The sequence below is a fragment of the Mercenaria mercenaria genome, chromosome 3 (genome assembly GCF_021730395.1).
Source record: "Mercenaria mercenaria strain notata chromosome 3, MADL_Memer_1, whole genome shotgun sequence".
Classification (NCBI taxonomy): Eukaryota; Metazoa; Mollusca; class Bivalvia; order Venerida; family Veneridae; genus Mercenaria; species Mercenaria mercenaria.
Window position 1 is genome coordinate 36,280,225 of NC_069363.1, and position 16,851 is coordinate 36,297,075.

At 35.9% G+C, this 16,851-nt stretch overlaps 2 protein-coding genes across 2 annotated transcripts; one reads left to right on the plus strand and one right to left on the minus strand.

The window, feature by feature from the left end:
- Positions 1–2,893: 2,893 nt before the first annotated feature.
- On the minus strand, positions 2,894–4,177 carry LOC123544583 (complement C1q tumor necrosis factor-related protein 3-like). Its single transcript, XM_045330659.2, has 2 exons — positions 3,706–4,177; positions 2,894–3,337 (listed from the first exon to the last, which is right to left on the minus strand). Exons 1-2 carry the CDS (start codon positions 3,725–3,727, stop codon positions 2,919–2,921), a joined length of 441 nt encoding a protein of 146 aa, XP_045186594.1. The 5' UTR covers positions 3,728–4,177; the 3' UTR covers positions 2,894–2,918.
- A 5,897-nt stretch (positions 4,178–10,074) lies between these two features.
- Positions 10,075–12,677, plus strand: LOC128556021 (complement C1q tumor necrosis factor-related protein 3-like). Its single transcript, XM_053539916.1, has 2 exons — positions 10,075–10,333; positions 12,114–12,677. Exons 1-2 carry the CDS (start codon positions 10,120–10,122, stop codon positions 12,527–12,529), a joined length of 630 nt encoding a protein of 209 aa, XP_053395891.1. The 5' UTR covers positions 10,075–10,119; the 3' UTR covers positions 12,530–12,677.
- Positions 12,678–16,851: the final 4,174 nt, after the last annotated feature.

The window sequence follows — 16,851 nt, forward strand, 5'->3', positions numbered from 1 at the left end:
GTAAAAAAAGAACATGTCAGTAATGTAAATGCTATAATCTTTTTACTGAGGTCTGAAAAACAAAAAGGAGAAATATACTTATTTTGGGCCAATTTTCTCCAGTTTGGATTAATAAGTTTTCATTGAAAACAGCTGTAGTAGAACTAAGGTCATTTCATTTGTAACATTTATTGTAAACTACACTACTTTCAAGTCATAATTTGTAATGAATCACAAAATTTTGAAGTAACAAATTTATATTCAATTCCTTTTGATTTTGCATTATTTTTGCTGGTGGGTGAGGTAAGTCTATTTATATAGTGTGTTTTTTCCTCTAAAATACAGAATTGCATGTTGTTTTTCTAATGGCTTTTACTTGCAAATATTTTATACTATCATATTTATAATCTTGAAACATGTAACTGATAGAACATACTGTTTTCAACTTAACAATATTTTATGTTGTTTTATGTACCTGCAAATATTTAGTTATTCGTAAAGCGAAGTTGACAGCTAAAGTTATTGCATTTTATATTTAAAAAAGGTATAGTAATACTATGTATTGCATCAAACATCTGATAAGATGTTGTTTTGTCTGTTGAAGTAAGCAGTTGTATTACTTAAATGTTTAAATAGAAAAACAGCCAAAAATATGCAACATATTAGATTAATTTTGGTGCTAACTTAAGCTTTATTAGACATTTTTGATATTGGTTACCTTGATATAGTCCGTCTCGTAAAATTTTAAAATGCATGGCGACCTATACTTTTTAATATTTATTTCATCTATATATACAGCTATCTTAATTTTTGAAAAGTTTCAGGAAAGTAAAGAATGTAGAAAGGTCTGTAACTCTTCTTCAAATAATCTGGATTCATAATGGTTTCAGTGATTTATGCATAAATTTTACGAGACAAGATTTAGATTTTTGTTATTTATCTGCAGATAACTTCGATTAAAATTGAAATGTTTGTATTATTTTTCAATAATATAGTGTTTTGTAGGTCATATAACTATTTGGGATGGAAATCACTTGAAATATTAATTAGCAAAATAAAATTTTGAAATATAAACTTTGGCTATTTTTAGTTTATTTATGTCACATTTTCATGTAAAGGAAAGAATTGTAAGAGTTATCTCCCCAGTTGAGTTATGCTCCTTAATATTTGCATTTTTCAAACTGCCAAATGGTAAACTTTCATAAAACAGCCAAAAAGGATAACGTTACCAGGCATATAATTTAAGCCATTTATGGATCGGATACCTTAAAGTAAAAATTTGGATACTTCTGAAAGCCCGAAATTATTAGATAACAAGTAATGACACAGAAAAAATAGATCTACTAAACGATCTTTAAGAAGCATTGAAAAAACCCGTTCTTTCATATCACATCATACCGAAATAAATCTTAAAAGCTAAAGAAATCTGTTAACAGGTATTTTTCAAGAGGAAATGAATTTCAAACACAATAATCTGCCAGACTGTTCGTAAAGGAACAATAAGTGTATTCATGAATCTGCTTGCCGTCATATCATTCTTGCCGTATTAGCATTTTCCGAAGACACATTTTTTTCACGGATACCTACCATTTCATTTTAAGAAATGTGGTTCGCGAGTCTTCTTGGAACCGAAATAACCAGCGGTGAAAGGCACAACAATGTAAAAGAAAGCAATCCTGCATTATTTTGTAAAACACAGGATTTTCTTGCCGTAATACCCTCCAAGAATTTTCAGTATTTCAGGGTTGGAACGGACCTTTGCAAAAACTGCTTAGAATTTCAGAAAATCATTGCCTTACGTTTAAAGCCCACAATTTTTGCTTGAGCCTCGTAAAAGAACTATTCAAATCGGCGAAAAAATGAAATACTTACAGTGTTTTCAAGTTCTGAATCGACGGATTTGTTTATTAATTTTCTTGCCGTAATACGCGAAAATGACGTCACAAACCACGTGGTATGTACACACTGCAAACTAAAACTAGAAAAAAACTTAATCAAGTTTGCATGAACCACTTGCTATAGAAAATTTTAACATTAAAGGTTTTGATTGTGGTTTGAGAAGGAAAACAATTTATAAAACACACACACCTATCAACCTGAAAGGTTCACTGATACGTTTATCTGTAATATTTTACCTTTAGCCCGCTGCTGGCAAGTGAGTTTGCCTCTGCTACAAGTGCAGATTAAGATTATGGTCTGTACTGCACCGTTCACTGTTCAGTCAGTAAATGTTCAGTGAACACCCCTTCAAATAATAAATGGTACTGTCCAAATTGAATAATAGTGCAGTCCACTTTAGAAATTTAGCCGGGCAAATGTCTTTCAATTACAGAAAAAATAGTTGAGGAAACAAAAAGCAGATATAGTGTTGGGAAGCACTGTGACCTTTGAGAAATCGAAATTCTTGATTACACACTTCAAATCTTTAGTCCAGCTGCTCACTATTAAGTCAACAATAAACCAACGAGCTATAAAAAGTATTTTATTGTACTTTGAATAAACACAACACTGCATGAAGGATTAACATATCATTTTGGAAATCTTTACATTTAGTACGTAGAGTACGTTGGTATTCCAATAACCAAAGAACTATAAAATACATTTATTTTAATAGCAATAATCGTTGATTGTTGATGATTTTTGTTTCAGACATTTTATAACCTCAGAAGTATGCAACTGACGATTAAATGCAAATGATCGACAGTACTGTATAAGAAATCAAGTTTGTTGATGATTTTTGTTTCAGACATTTTATAACCTCAGAAGTATGCAATTGTCGATTAAATGCAAATGATCGACAGTACTGTATAAGAAATCAAGTTTGGTAGTTTAGCTGAAGGTATCGTTTTCAAAGTTTGTGGAGGGAGATGTGCACCATACACATTTAAAACATCAAACTGTATGTATATATAAGTATTTCAGGAAGACTTTTTACAGACTTAGTAATCATGAATCAAAACTCCAGAAAACCCTGTATGGTATCTGATATGGCCATAAGCACCCGAAATATACCCCTCCCCTTCAACCCACACATCATCACCAACAGTAAGTTTTGCCACAGTGGTGGCTCCGCCCATAGTCCATCCGGCTGATGTGTTTTCACCAAACACAAATTCTATTGTTTGACTATTTTTCAACATGAAGAGAGCACCCGAATGACTTGCTGGATTTGCCAGTGCCATGGAGAACAGGTATGTACCGTTGACAGGTGCATTAAATATTCCGTGCCACGGATCGTAAGCACTGCCTAAATTAAGGTCAACTTCATCAAAAATAACCACATGGTTACTTGATATAGATCCAAGGTCCTTACTCAGTTCAGTTCTGAAAGCTACGTTTGGTGTATTCTTGGAGCAATCTGAAATGGAAGAAAATGCTGGCTATCTCAGGCAAGAGAGGAATTGGGTACAAACTTTCAGTGATTGAATACAAACGTTTCAAATAATTTCGTCTTTTTGGAATTTTATACATACATGGGATCTACATACTCCTTATCAATTTAAAGCATTAGAAATAAAAAATATCTCAAAGAAAGAGGTATTGTATTCTTGAAGTTTGAAATTATTGAAATAAATTTAATCAATAAAAAAACTTTACGTGGTAAAATAAATAATTTATATATCCTGGAGTGAATCATCTGAAACGTTTCTGTTACGAATACTTTTTTCAAACTCCAGAATGCACACCATTCTACATTTTTACTAAATAATAAATTTCAAGACTTACCGCAGTTTTGTTTTCCCTCCATCTGTTCTTGCAATGTCTGCAAAGCCGACGCATTCTTATCAAACTGTGTCTAAAGTCTCATTCTCTCGACTTTCTCGTCAGACAGGAGATGTAGATATTGTATATCATCAGTGTTCTGGGATTGGTCGCTAAAAACGACGCCGCAGAAGAACAACACCCAATAAACAGAAGGAATCCTAACATTTTTGATATCCAGTTAAAGTGTTCGTTACTGTATATTTAGGTAAATGTTTACTGTCTCTATATTACTGAGAGGAGAAGCGGTTATCAGATGTAAATGTAAGAAATGGATTTTTATGTCCCCTACATTCTTAAGTTGTCAGTAATTCTCTTTGGGACTAAGGTATGTAAAAGCGGAATTAGCGTAAAGTGTTGTAAGACATTCGTCACAACATAGTTATCTATACAAAAAAATCAAGATATTTTTTCACTTTCTTGATCACACTGTCGTTCGTTCCTGAATAAGAAAAGTCATGGTGATTTATAATGAACGTTACCATAGAGTATAATACATAGCAGACCCCGCCGATTCAAACTTTTCTGTTTAAAGCTATTGTTTATATTGCCTTTTTCAATAGAAGTGACCACAGTAACACCAATCACAAAGAAAAAGACATGCTTACTAAAATCAAGGGATATAGCTTGGACAACAGAATCCATTTTGGTCCTATCTTAGCTTGAACATAAAGATTGGTAGATCGATGTTGTGCTTCGCACGTCTCAATGATATAACAAGTACTCCTACCAAGTAAGAATATTATAATTAGAATGAGAGCCAAGACAATCACTTGCAATTCTAAAGACTTCTGGCCCTAATAAACCTAATCTCAAATATACGACGACACACACAAACAGTACACACAACAAAAGCATTTTGGGAAATTTAAAAAAAATCAAAACATGGTTTGCAACGTAAATAATAAGGCTATAACTAACTTGACTTCGTTAGAAGGAGGGAATTTAAACGTTACAGATCGCATGACAACAATTCAATTTCAAAAATTGCAAAATTTCACAATTATACAATTAGATACAAAGATACCACACTGACAAGGAAGTGCAATATATATAACACTTTTAACCTTTGTGACATTGACCTTCGAGGTACAAACCTGCATGTGTTTTGTTGACATGCTTTGTGTTGAACATTTTATAAAAAAAAAGTACCTTAGTGACGGTGTTTGTGATATGTGAGAAGCAACTTGACAAAGAATTATACACAATTATTTTAGAATTGTTCAATTCTTTTTAAAATAAAACAAAATCAAATTCTGACTAACGCAACGACAAAAAAACAGACAACATGACTTTTTTTGTACACTCTATTATTGTGACAGATTGAAGAGATAGAAAGTACAAGGGCTTAAAAACTTAATAAGTAGCATTATGAAGAAAATGATCTACGAAATTTCATCAACGAAGCAATATTTCACGTGAAGGATACATTTTTCTTGAATGACAGAGTTATAGAATGGACTATAAACACGACATTACCCTTTGATCAGTACGCCTGATTTTGCATACCACAGTACGGCTCTTGTTATATGGAGTACAAATGTATCGTGTATAAGAATTTCAACTTATTTTGTTACTTTGCCTTCCATATGTGACCTTGACCTTTTTATTCAACTCAGAAATTTTATTATTAGAAAACTATATATAGCTTGTTATTCAAAAACTTTTAAATTAAGTCACTTAATAAATAATTTGCATGATCTTCGATATTGATGATAAAACACCCATTTATCTATTTTGTGAACTGATTATGTTATTATTTTCTCTCACTTCTTCAAGCTTTTTCATTAATTTCTCCTGTAAAAACTAATACTTACAAACAAATCCTGAACAAAGTTCAGAAATTCAATAACAGTAAACGGTTTGTGTCCTTTCCATAACTCTGCCAGTCATCAAGAGATTCTTTTTATATATTACTTGACACAAAGACTTCTCACAGAAATACGACGAATTGCTCGCCAAACCTGTACCTTAAAGGTGACCACTTGAACCTTAAATGTTTACTTGGACTGTTTCATGCCCGGTCAATAACATTTTAATAGAACTTGGCATAGATATGAGATGATTACCCAGGCCCAAAGTTCCAAGACTTTAAATCTAAATAAGCCCGCCCGCTCAATAGGAAGAGCGCAGATGTACGGATCGCGGGGTAATATAATTATATTTTATTGATATTTATTATATTTTAGAATGAACATTTACACTGTACCTATCAGTTTTCTACATTTTTGAGCTAAATAAATCAGCTGCAGTTAGAATATACATTGCTTTATTCTAAAACTTTTAACTTGAATAAACTAAATAGGAAATACTAGGAAATAATTCTAGGATAAATTGCTGTTATCATTCTCAAATGTTCATTTTGTGTTGTTATACTTTTATTAAATTGCGACAATCTCAGAGCAATGCATGACTGAGTGGTTGAAAGCCTTCTTTTACCATTCAAAGCTGGACGTCGACTGTCAAATCACTCTGCCATCACCTATGTGGGGTTGAAACCCTTCAAGTGACGTAAAATTCTTTCAGGTGATTTAGGAATACAACTGGTTTACCGCTACCCATGGATCTGTGCCTATAATGGCGGGCGCCTGGGCCTTCCTTTCAAAGTTGACAAATTGCCATATGCCTCAAATGCTTTGGTTGGGACAGAAACCTTAGAACAAAACAAAACTTCACGGCCCAGTTCTTGAAGACAATCTTATGTTTTACATGTATGTTTAAAGTTTTTCATCACATTAACACAGTAGGCCCACAACAAAAAGAACCTGTAATGGAAAAATATTACTGATGGGTTGCTTCAAACATCTAACAAGTACATATTACTTTGTGTGAAATATAGATAGAGGGTGAGGAAGTGGTAAAACTGTGGGGTGGGTGGGGGAGAAGGAATTTGAAGAGGAAAGAAGAACAAGGTTGAAAATACAAAGGGAATGCTACGTTCCTCATACCCAACTAAATAACATAGAAAACAGTAGGGCACCGTCTTAAACTCACAATCACACAAACGCCCCCATATAAGCAGGAAAAACAATTGTGTACTTCCTTAGGATTCCGTCAGCCTGAATAAAGGAGAGCCACAAAAACAAACTCAAAGTAAAGGGGGAGGGATGCAAAAAGAAGCGGAAAATGCAAGGGGAAAGGAGGGGGCAATAGAAGAGAGTAAGGATGAGGAAAAAACGAACACAACAAACAAAAAAAAAAATATGAAACAGACAAAACAAGACAGACAGAAAACCAGTTGAAAATAGGGGCACCGCCTTGGAACGGTCAGTAACCTATATAGGTCACAATAGCCTATATACACACAATATACATTATAAACATTATGATGTATAAGTGCAACTCCATTCCCGGTGCGCAACCTCATTCCCGATGATTTTTTTGTCAATTATGTCCCCGTACGCAGGATTTGAAGCAAATGATTTTGATATCCGTTACTTCATAACAGTTGAGTTATCATAAAAAAAACATCAGATGTCCTCAGATAAGGCATATGAGGTCAGAAACTGCCATTTTTGTTGATTTCATTCTTTCTTTCACGCTTCATGTCGCCAGAGTTTTTGTGGTAATAGAGCCGAATCATTAATTACAAACCAGATATTTTATATATATGATGTATCATCATATTTGTGTCTAATAGCATTTTCCTTTTATTATTCTTGTCTCATACTGGGCAAAATCATGACTTCACATACCTCAGTTTCGTCTATTTTTACGCGTAACACCAGCACACCACCCGTGCGCTGAAGAAGGCTGTAACATTAGCGCAAAAATAACAGATTAATAAAGTAAAACATAAAATTAAGGTAAATCTAAGGTATATTTACACGCCAGAGCACCAAGAGCCTAACTTTTAAGGGCACGACTAAGAAAACTGCAAGAATCCCTAAAAATCAACTTTCTCTTAACTTATACTGGCAATCTATGTATCTTTTATATTTCACTGACTCACATTTCATAACATCTAAATCTGACAATAAAAGTCGAGTTCCATTTCTACACAGAATTACACAGCATTATCTCTCATTTAAAAACCAGTGGTATATAGTTAGAATGAAAGCATGTATCCACAAACATTTCCAGTCTGAATCTGAGACATCATGGCCCAGGAAAACATACTTTTTTCCACTTGTGAACTTTTAAGACAATTATTCTGCTAATAGTTATTATAGAGTTATATCTATGGTTGAAAAGTGGGCAAAATCAACAAAATACAACAAAACACACTTACCTGCCATGGGTCCTTAACACTTAAGAATGTTTAATATTTATAGTTGCTCTACGTCAGCTATGTAACTGCAGAATGTAACAAAAAGAACATGATCGAATACAGCTCATTTTGGCTTTGCTTAATTTAAAGTGTACAAGTCACGACTAAACTTAAACGTCTCCCAAACTGCTGTTAGCTTGTCTATTGATTACTCCTCCATTTTACAGATTTCTACATGGTTAGTAGTTTAGAGGTAACATAATTACTTAAAAACAGTTACAATTATTTACATCACAAAACAACCAGTTAAGTGTAGGATTAGGTCAAGGAAATACACAGAGTCTGTAAATGACAACAGGCCAGTTCTCTTAAATAATAAATTACCAAAAGTTCTGCTTTAAGCTTAACAAATCAAAGAAAAGACCAACCTCTGCGCAGGAATATTGTCAAACTGTACCGATAAGGGGAGGTGTTTGAGAAAAGACTGAGAAAAGTTTGAGGAAAGACTACAGGACTGATTTCACCAAACAAATGACTACTCAGTGTTACACGTGAAGTAGTCTAAAATTTAGTTCCATGCTGTTGATGAAATCTGGTATAATGGGTCATATGAGGATGTGACAGTTATATTTTTAGCTTAATTTTATTGCTTATTGTATTGAGAAAAGATCTAGACCATTTTCATTGTGATTTTCCTGAAATGTTTCATTTCATTTTTTTTAAATGTCTACATACACGTAATTGCTAAACGGCTATTTTCACGGGGGCATTTTTAGAGGGTGATGTTTCCCAGACTGAACAGATTATTTTTCTTATATGTAACATAACATGTCAATATTTTTCTATTTTTGATAAGACATGTCATACTAAATGACCATATCGAGGGATTGGTGCAAACCTATTGTAAGTGTATATAAATAAAGAACAAGATACAATAGTTTTGCGCCAAGCTCTCGATATATAGTTTTCATATCATTGAATTGCTCTAAAGTGCTGAAAATGAGGTCTGAATATTTTTAATATTGTTTATATGAAATAAAGAAAGAACTGGTAGAATGTAACCTAGATTTGTTTCTGTGTCTTTTTTTCTTACATGTATGACATAGATCCCATGATCCCTCTGCTCTTAAAAAAAAAGAAAAACTTTGCATCTTCCTCAGTAGTCCTGGCTTCCAAAACTCTACATGCCGCTTTTTTATATATTTTTTTATAGAACTTTGCGGCCCCAAATCCAGTATATAAACCGAGAGCGCTGAAGATCTTAAGCTACTTCCTCAGTGGCCTAGCTAATGCATTGGTCTAAAAATATGTGTGCAGTAAAATCTTTGGACATAAAAAGTATGATGGATTTTCTCTCATGTGCAATGGAATCATCCAAAAATAGCAGTAATGGCGAGGCAAGACAGCCAAGAACATCATCCATCACCTTATTTAAAATATCTCTCCCACACTGAGTGTACTCACGCATTGAATGTACACTATTAAGCATTGCCAACACCTAACCCTAACCTTTAGTCAGTATATAGTACACTCAATACGTGCGTACATCAAATAGGAGCGATTTGACGTTGGCGGGCAACACAGTGGCAGGTTTATCTGCAGCTCGTCTCAATGTTCTAGGACTGTCTGAATCTTGATACCATAGACAAACTTTCATACAACTTGTTGTGGAAATGGTTGGACTGTCAATATAAACGGATCAGATTAAATTATTAAAAAAAAAACAACAACCTTGTATGCATTGTTGTGAATACTTCTCGTTAGAGGACAGATTTTTCTATCATAAATGTTGAGTCTAGATTCACCACTGTACTTATAACAATGATTTGAGTCGCGCCATGAGAAAACCAACATAGTGGCTTTGCGACCAGCATGTATCCAGACCAGCCTGCGCATCCGCGCAGTCTGGTCAGGATCCATGCTGTTCGCTAACAGTTTTCCTAATTGCAATAGACTTTGAAAGCGAACAGCATGGATCCTGACCAGACTGCCCGGGTGCGTCGCAAAGCCACTATGTTGGTTTTCTCATGGCGCAGCTCATTTATAATTACAACGTATAGATATAATATTTACTTGTACAAATTTATATCTGATAACCGCTTTTTAATTGTGATACGGCGAAAAGTAGCTGGCTGATAAATCATAAACACAGCCTATTGAGAATAGAAATGTTTAATATCTTGTTTCTTCTATTAGTTGGGTTTTGTTCTTCTGCGGCGTCGTTTTTAGCGACCAATCCCCAGAACACTGATGATATACAATATCTTCATCTACTCCTGTCTGACGAGAAAGCCGAGAGAATGAGACTTCAGACACAGGTTGATAAGATGGCGTCGGCACTGCAGACATTGCAAGAACAGATGGAGGAAAAACAAAACTGCGGTAAGTCATGAAATTTATTTATTGATACAGTTTCTTATAAAAGTCAAAGACTGAAAACGAAGCCAGCACTTTGTTTTTATACAGAATCAGTTTTATACATGTACACTCGAGTATGGAAAATATATTCATTGATTGGGCGGCTCTGCTTGTATGAGTCCAGTAAAACTTATCATTTATGTTTGCGCTTTGTAAAAATACAAGACCATACTTTACCCCTTTCCAATTTATCTGGCCAAAGGTCATGCTTCTGCAGAGACTGCGGAGCTCTCGGACAACTATGTTCTATTATCCCCCGACGAAGTCGGAGGGATATAGTTTTGACGTTGTCCTTCCGATCATCCGTCCGGAGCCATATCTATGAAGTAGTTGGGAATATTTAAATAAAACTTCACATACTCATAAACATGTTCACCACTATGAGGTTACGCGGCCCGTCAAGTTTCAGTCAGATTGCCAAAGTAACACCAGAGTTATGGCCCTTAAACGTTTCTAGTGTTAATTATAATAATAATAGGGTACTATAAATATGGCAATTTCTGCTTCATAACTTGTGATATATTTGACCTAGAACTATGAAAATTGAATTTACACCATAGTGTGGTTGTGAACATACTTTTGTCCGGATTTCTGTAGTAACTTCAGAATGATTGCCCTTTAATTGTTTAAAAAAAAAACACATAACCACATTTTTGTACATAAACTTTTCATTTGGTAGAATTTCATTAAACTTCTTTCATATTTTTCTATGAACATTCATTATAAACATGTGAAGTTCTGTACCCATACTTGGTCATCACCTTGCCCCTTGGTCACCCCCCCCCCCCCTCCCACCCACACACCACCAAAAAAGAGAGAAAATTCCTTATTTTAGATTTTTTACAAGCCTTCCATGAATATTTATCAACATGCAAAGTTGTATAGTTCCACCACCTCGCTCCTCCACCCAGTCATAGAATTAAAGCTAAGTTTATTGTTTGTTGGGTTTAACGCCACAACAGTGTTTCAGTTATGTAATGCGGGCAGTTAACCTAACCAGTGTTCCTGGATATGTACCAGTACAAACCTGTTCTCCGCAAGTAACTGCCAACTTCCCCACATGAATTATCAAAGGTGGAGGACAAATGATGTCAGACACAATGTCTTTTTATAAAATCATCACGGAGAACATAGGCCCCGCCCGGGGATCGAATTCGCGACCCCGCGATCCGTAGACCAACGCTTTCCCTACTGAGCTAAGCGGGCGGGCACAGCTAAGTTTATTCAAGGAGCTATAAAAATATGTTGTTTTTTTTATAGTTCTTTGGTTTACTAAATTATTACAGTAAACATATTCCATTCAAAATAATTTCTTTAGTCAGGATCAATGTAACATACATTATGTACACTTTAAACATTCGTTTTCTGTTAAATTGATTTTGACTAATAAGATTATTTGCTTCTTAATAGTAACATCCATAACTTCTTTGCCGGATATTTTTTTGCCATATATCATCACAAACCCTTTCGGCGGGGGATACCAATTCATAGAATTTGCTTGTTTATTTTGTTTGGTTTAAACGTTGCCCCGACTCATACGGCGACTTTCCATCTTTGATGGTGGAGGAAGATCACAGATGGCCTTCCGTGCATTATTTCATCACGAGCAGGTACCTAAGTAGAACCACCGACCTTCCGTATACCAGCTGGATACAATACAATACAAATTTTATTTAAAGTCGGTGCATATAGACAACTATGTTTAATTGGCCAGTTATACCGCTAACGTTTTTACTTTTTTCAGATTGCTCCAAGAATACACCAAACGTAGCTTTCAGAACTGAACTGAGTAAGGACCTTGGATCTGTATCAAGTAACCACGTGGTTATTTTTGATGAAGTTGACCTTAATTTAGGCAGTGCTTACGAGCCGCGGCACGGAATATTTACTGCACCTGTCAACGGTACATACCTGTTCTCCATGGCTCTCGGAAACCCTAAAGATCATGCGGGTGCGTTTTTCATGAAGAAAAATAGCCAGACAATTGAATATGCTATTGCTGGACACACCACAGGTTGGAATATGGGCGGAGTCACCACTGTAGCAGAACTTAATGCTGGTGATGACGTGTGGGTTGAAGGGGAGGGGTATATTTCTGGTGCTTATAGCCATATTAGGTACCATACAGGATTTTCTGGAATTCTGATTCATGCGTACTGAGTTCTGTAGTAATTAATTAACTGATCTGTATTTTCATTCTCCGCCGAAATTGGCCGAGACTTGTAATAGCCCCATACCAGATCAGCTATCTTCAGACCTGGATGAAATATTAGTTAAATTCAGTCCATATTAAAATTTGTAAAGAGTACGTTTTGCTTCTATATCTGTATTATTCAAAAAAAAAAAACGAGTATATTTTAGAGGCACGGGATCTTTGTCCGTGTTGTAAAAAAATGGGCTGACCAGTTTAGACCTTAGAAATTGTCTCAATTCCGCGGACATGTTCAAGAGCATGCGTATAATCGTGTTGGGTTTGAGAGGTTGATGCAGATTACACTGTTAGAAAGATAAATAGTGCTATCATCTGTAAACAGTCTGGCTTTACTTTCAATTAAATCAGGACAGTCGTTTATGTAGAAAAATAGGCAAAAACCAAGACATAGCATATTGGGGAACCCTAGATATAATATGTAGGTAGTGTTGTGTATCTGAAGTTCTACCATCTACTACAACTCATTGTATGTAGTACTTTAAGAAAGTATCACTAAAATATACCCAATTCAATGCCATACAAGAAAACACTAAAATATCATACACTAAAACAATCTCGGCAAAAACTTATAAGTTTTACTGAAGACCAATCAATTAACATATTCTCTGTTCGAAATCCTGAATAAAATATTCCATTCTGTTTTTGTTTTTTTTTCAAATATTCCCCACCTTCACCCCACCTTCAACCAATCTCACTGTCTCAGTTATGCAGAAATGCTCTAAAGAATCCAAAATACCCTACCTGTGATGTCAGACATAGAAATAGACCACAAAGGTGTCGAAATCTCAAAGCTGATACGGCTGCAGGCTCAGATAAAACACATTGGCCTAAAGTAGCTCCCCCCCCCCCCCCTTGAGATCCTCGATATTGTATTACTTTGGACGGAGTCAAATGTTTCCTACTAATTCAAGAAAGGTGACACAAATGACCCAACAAATATAGGCTTATATCGTGAACATGTGTTCTTTGTAAACTCCTTAAGTAGCAGTTGATGGTATGGCATCTGATCAAGTCCTGCTCTTTCTCCTTGATATAAATTACCTCCCCGATCACATCACATGTGCGTTTATTTGCAGATGACACAGCCACTTACCTCACCTTCACTCACAAGGTTACAAAATAACCATCTTACCTTAGACAAATGTGAAAGCTGCGGGACGAGGAATTTTATCCAAGTACATGTAAATGACATGTCCTTTACATCACCTTCTATATGTAACCCATTGAATTCCCTTACAAGCTTCATTGTCAAACATGTACTCACTTAAACACTGTGTATACCCATATCGGATCCCTCTCTGTGGAAAATGAGAAAACGGACCCCTCTCTGTTCGCGCACAGGACACTCTCTGTGGTAAACAATGAACTCCAACGTCAGTCAGCTGGAAAAATCAATTTTTTCGTCCTAAACACATTTTTGTGCATAAAAACACAATTGTTTCCGAGAGGGTTCCCATGCCGTGTGTAGAGAGTCAAGAGGGATCCTGTGAGGCAAAATTGAGCCGACTGAGAGGGATCCCGTGCATTAACGAAATCGAAAGTAGAGCGTTTTTAAGGAAACATGATGAAAATGTCCACATATTGTGTATTTACAAATAAGATAGGATCAACGGCTTCACATCTAAGGTACTAGATATTTGCTATATTCAAGGAAAGTTGTTTATAAGTTTCATAAACATAAAACGATGTTCATCCAAGCCAGTACCTCCGGCTATATTCCATCTTCGTTTGGACTTGTCTGAACTGATAAAACAAATGTAACAATAAAAAAGCAATGGTATATAGCTACACCATTCCGTTACGTGGGCCATATGTTTTTATGCACAAAAATGTGTTTAGGACGAAAAATTTGATTTTCCGAGCCGACTGACGTTGGAGTTCATTGTTTAGCACAGTGTCCTGTGCGCGAACAGAGAGGGATCCGTTTTCTCATTTTCTACAGAGAGGGGTCCGATATGGGTAAACACCGTGTTAAAGATGCAAAATACTTTGGTGTTGACATCAGTCATGACCTTAGTTGCAACAAAGACATCAAATGCAAATAGTTCCTCAACATCAAATGAAAAGGTCAAATCATTCGACTTGCAAATTAAAACATGCTTGACCTGTATGGTTACTATTCACCAGTCCGCAGTATGAAGTAATTTAGTAGGTCACTTGAGCTACATTCCTTCAAATTATTTTGAAACTGGGCCAGCAATTTCAAAGAAACAAGAGCTCGCCGAACACGAAATGCGCCCCCCCCCCCTCGCCCTGATGCATTCAGTAATTGCACAAGGAAGAGAAATTATATGCTCACTGTAAACAAAAGTTCTACTATTCTGGTTTAATCTGTGCTTGACCTTTAACCTATTAACCTAACAAGAGATTACAGAGTGATCTTGGCTCCATCCACTGAGCCATTTTTGAATGTTCCAAATTTCAAGACTAGCTCAAGGTCAAAATCAAGGTCAAATTTCATTTTGGTACAAAACAATGTGTATGTGGTCCAAATTTGAAAGCTGTGGCTTGAGAAATGTGACAGCAGGTCACTAGATCAATTTCAAGGTCAAAGTTCATTTCGGTAGACAGAACTATGCATGTGCTTCAAAATTGGAGGCTGTAGCTTGAGAAATGTGATAGCAGGTAATGGGTAAAAATCAGAACACAAAAATATGCATGCGGTCCAAATTTGAAGCCTGTAGCTTCAGAAATGTGAAAGTAGGTCACTAGGTCAAGATCAAAGTTCATTTTGGTACACAAAACTATGCATGTGGTTCAGATTGAAGGCTGCAGCTTGAGAAATGTGAAAGTAGGTCACTAGGTCAAAATCAAGGTCAAATTTTATTTTGGAACAAAAAACTATGCATGTGGTCCAAATTTGAAGCCTGTACCTTCAAAAGTGTGAAAGTAAGTCACTAGGTCAATAACAAGGTCAAAGTTTTTGTCGGTACACAAACCTATGCATGTGGTCCAAATTTGAAGGCTGTAGCTACAGAAATGTGAAAGTAGGTCACTAGGTCAAGATCAAGGTCAACTCATGTCAAGGTTCATCTTGCCATTCAAAACTATACATGTGGTCCAAATTTGAATGATGTAAGTTATGGACATTAAGATTCTAGGTTTTTCCCTATATAAGTCAATATGAACCATACGACCCCTGGGGCGGGGCCATATTTGACCCTAGAGGGATAATTTGAACAAACTTGGTAGAGAACCACAAAATGATGCTACATTACAAAATATCAAAGCCATAGTCTTTGTGGTTTGGAAAAGAAGATTTTCAAAGTTTTTCCCTATATAAGTCTATGTTAACCATGTGACCCCCAGGGCAGAGCCATATTTGACCCTTGGGGAATAATTTGAACAATCTTAGTAGAGGACCACTAGATGATGTCATATACAAAATATCAAAGCCCTAGGCCCTGTGGTTTTGGACAAGAGGTTTTTATGAACCATATGACCCCTGGGGCAGGGCCATATTTGACTCTAGAGGGATAATTTGAACAAACTTGGTAGAGAACCACTAAATGATGCTACATTACAAAATATCAAAGCCATAGTCTTTGTGGTTTGGACAAGAAGATTTTCAATGTTTTTCCCTATATAAGTTTTTTTAAACCATGTGACCCCCAGGGCAGAACCATATTTGACCCTTGGGGAATAATTTGAACAATCTTAGTAGAGGACCACTAGATGATGCCATATAAAAAATATCAAAGCCCTAGGCCCTATGGTTTTGGACAAGAGGTTTTTCAAAGTCTTTTCCTATATAAGTCTATATAAACTATGTGACCCCCGGGTTGGGGCCATATTTGAACCCAGGGAAATAATCTGAACAATCTTAGTAGAGGACCACTAGATTTTGCTACATACCAAATATCAAAGCCCTAGGCCCTATGGTTTTGGACAAGAAGATCAGAAACCGTTTAACTGTTCCTGGCCAATGTGACCTTGACTTTGACCTAATGACCTCAAAATCAATAGGGGTCATCTGCTGGTCATGGCCAACCTAACTATCAATTTTCCTGACACTAGACCCAAGCGTTCTTGAGTTATTGCCTGGAAACCATTTCACTGTTCCTGGTCACTGTGACCTTGACCTTTGACATACTGACCTCAAAATCAATAGGGGTCATCTGCTGGTCATGACCAACCTCCCTATCAACTTTTGTGACCCTAGGCCTAAGCGTTCTCGAGTTATCATCCGGAAACCATTTTACTGTTCAGGATCACTGTGAACCTTTAACATACTGACCTCAAAATCAATAGGGGTCATCTGCTGGTCATT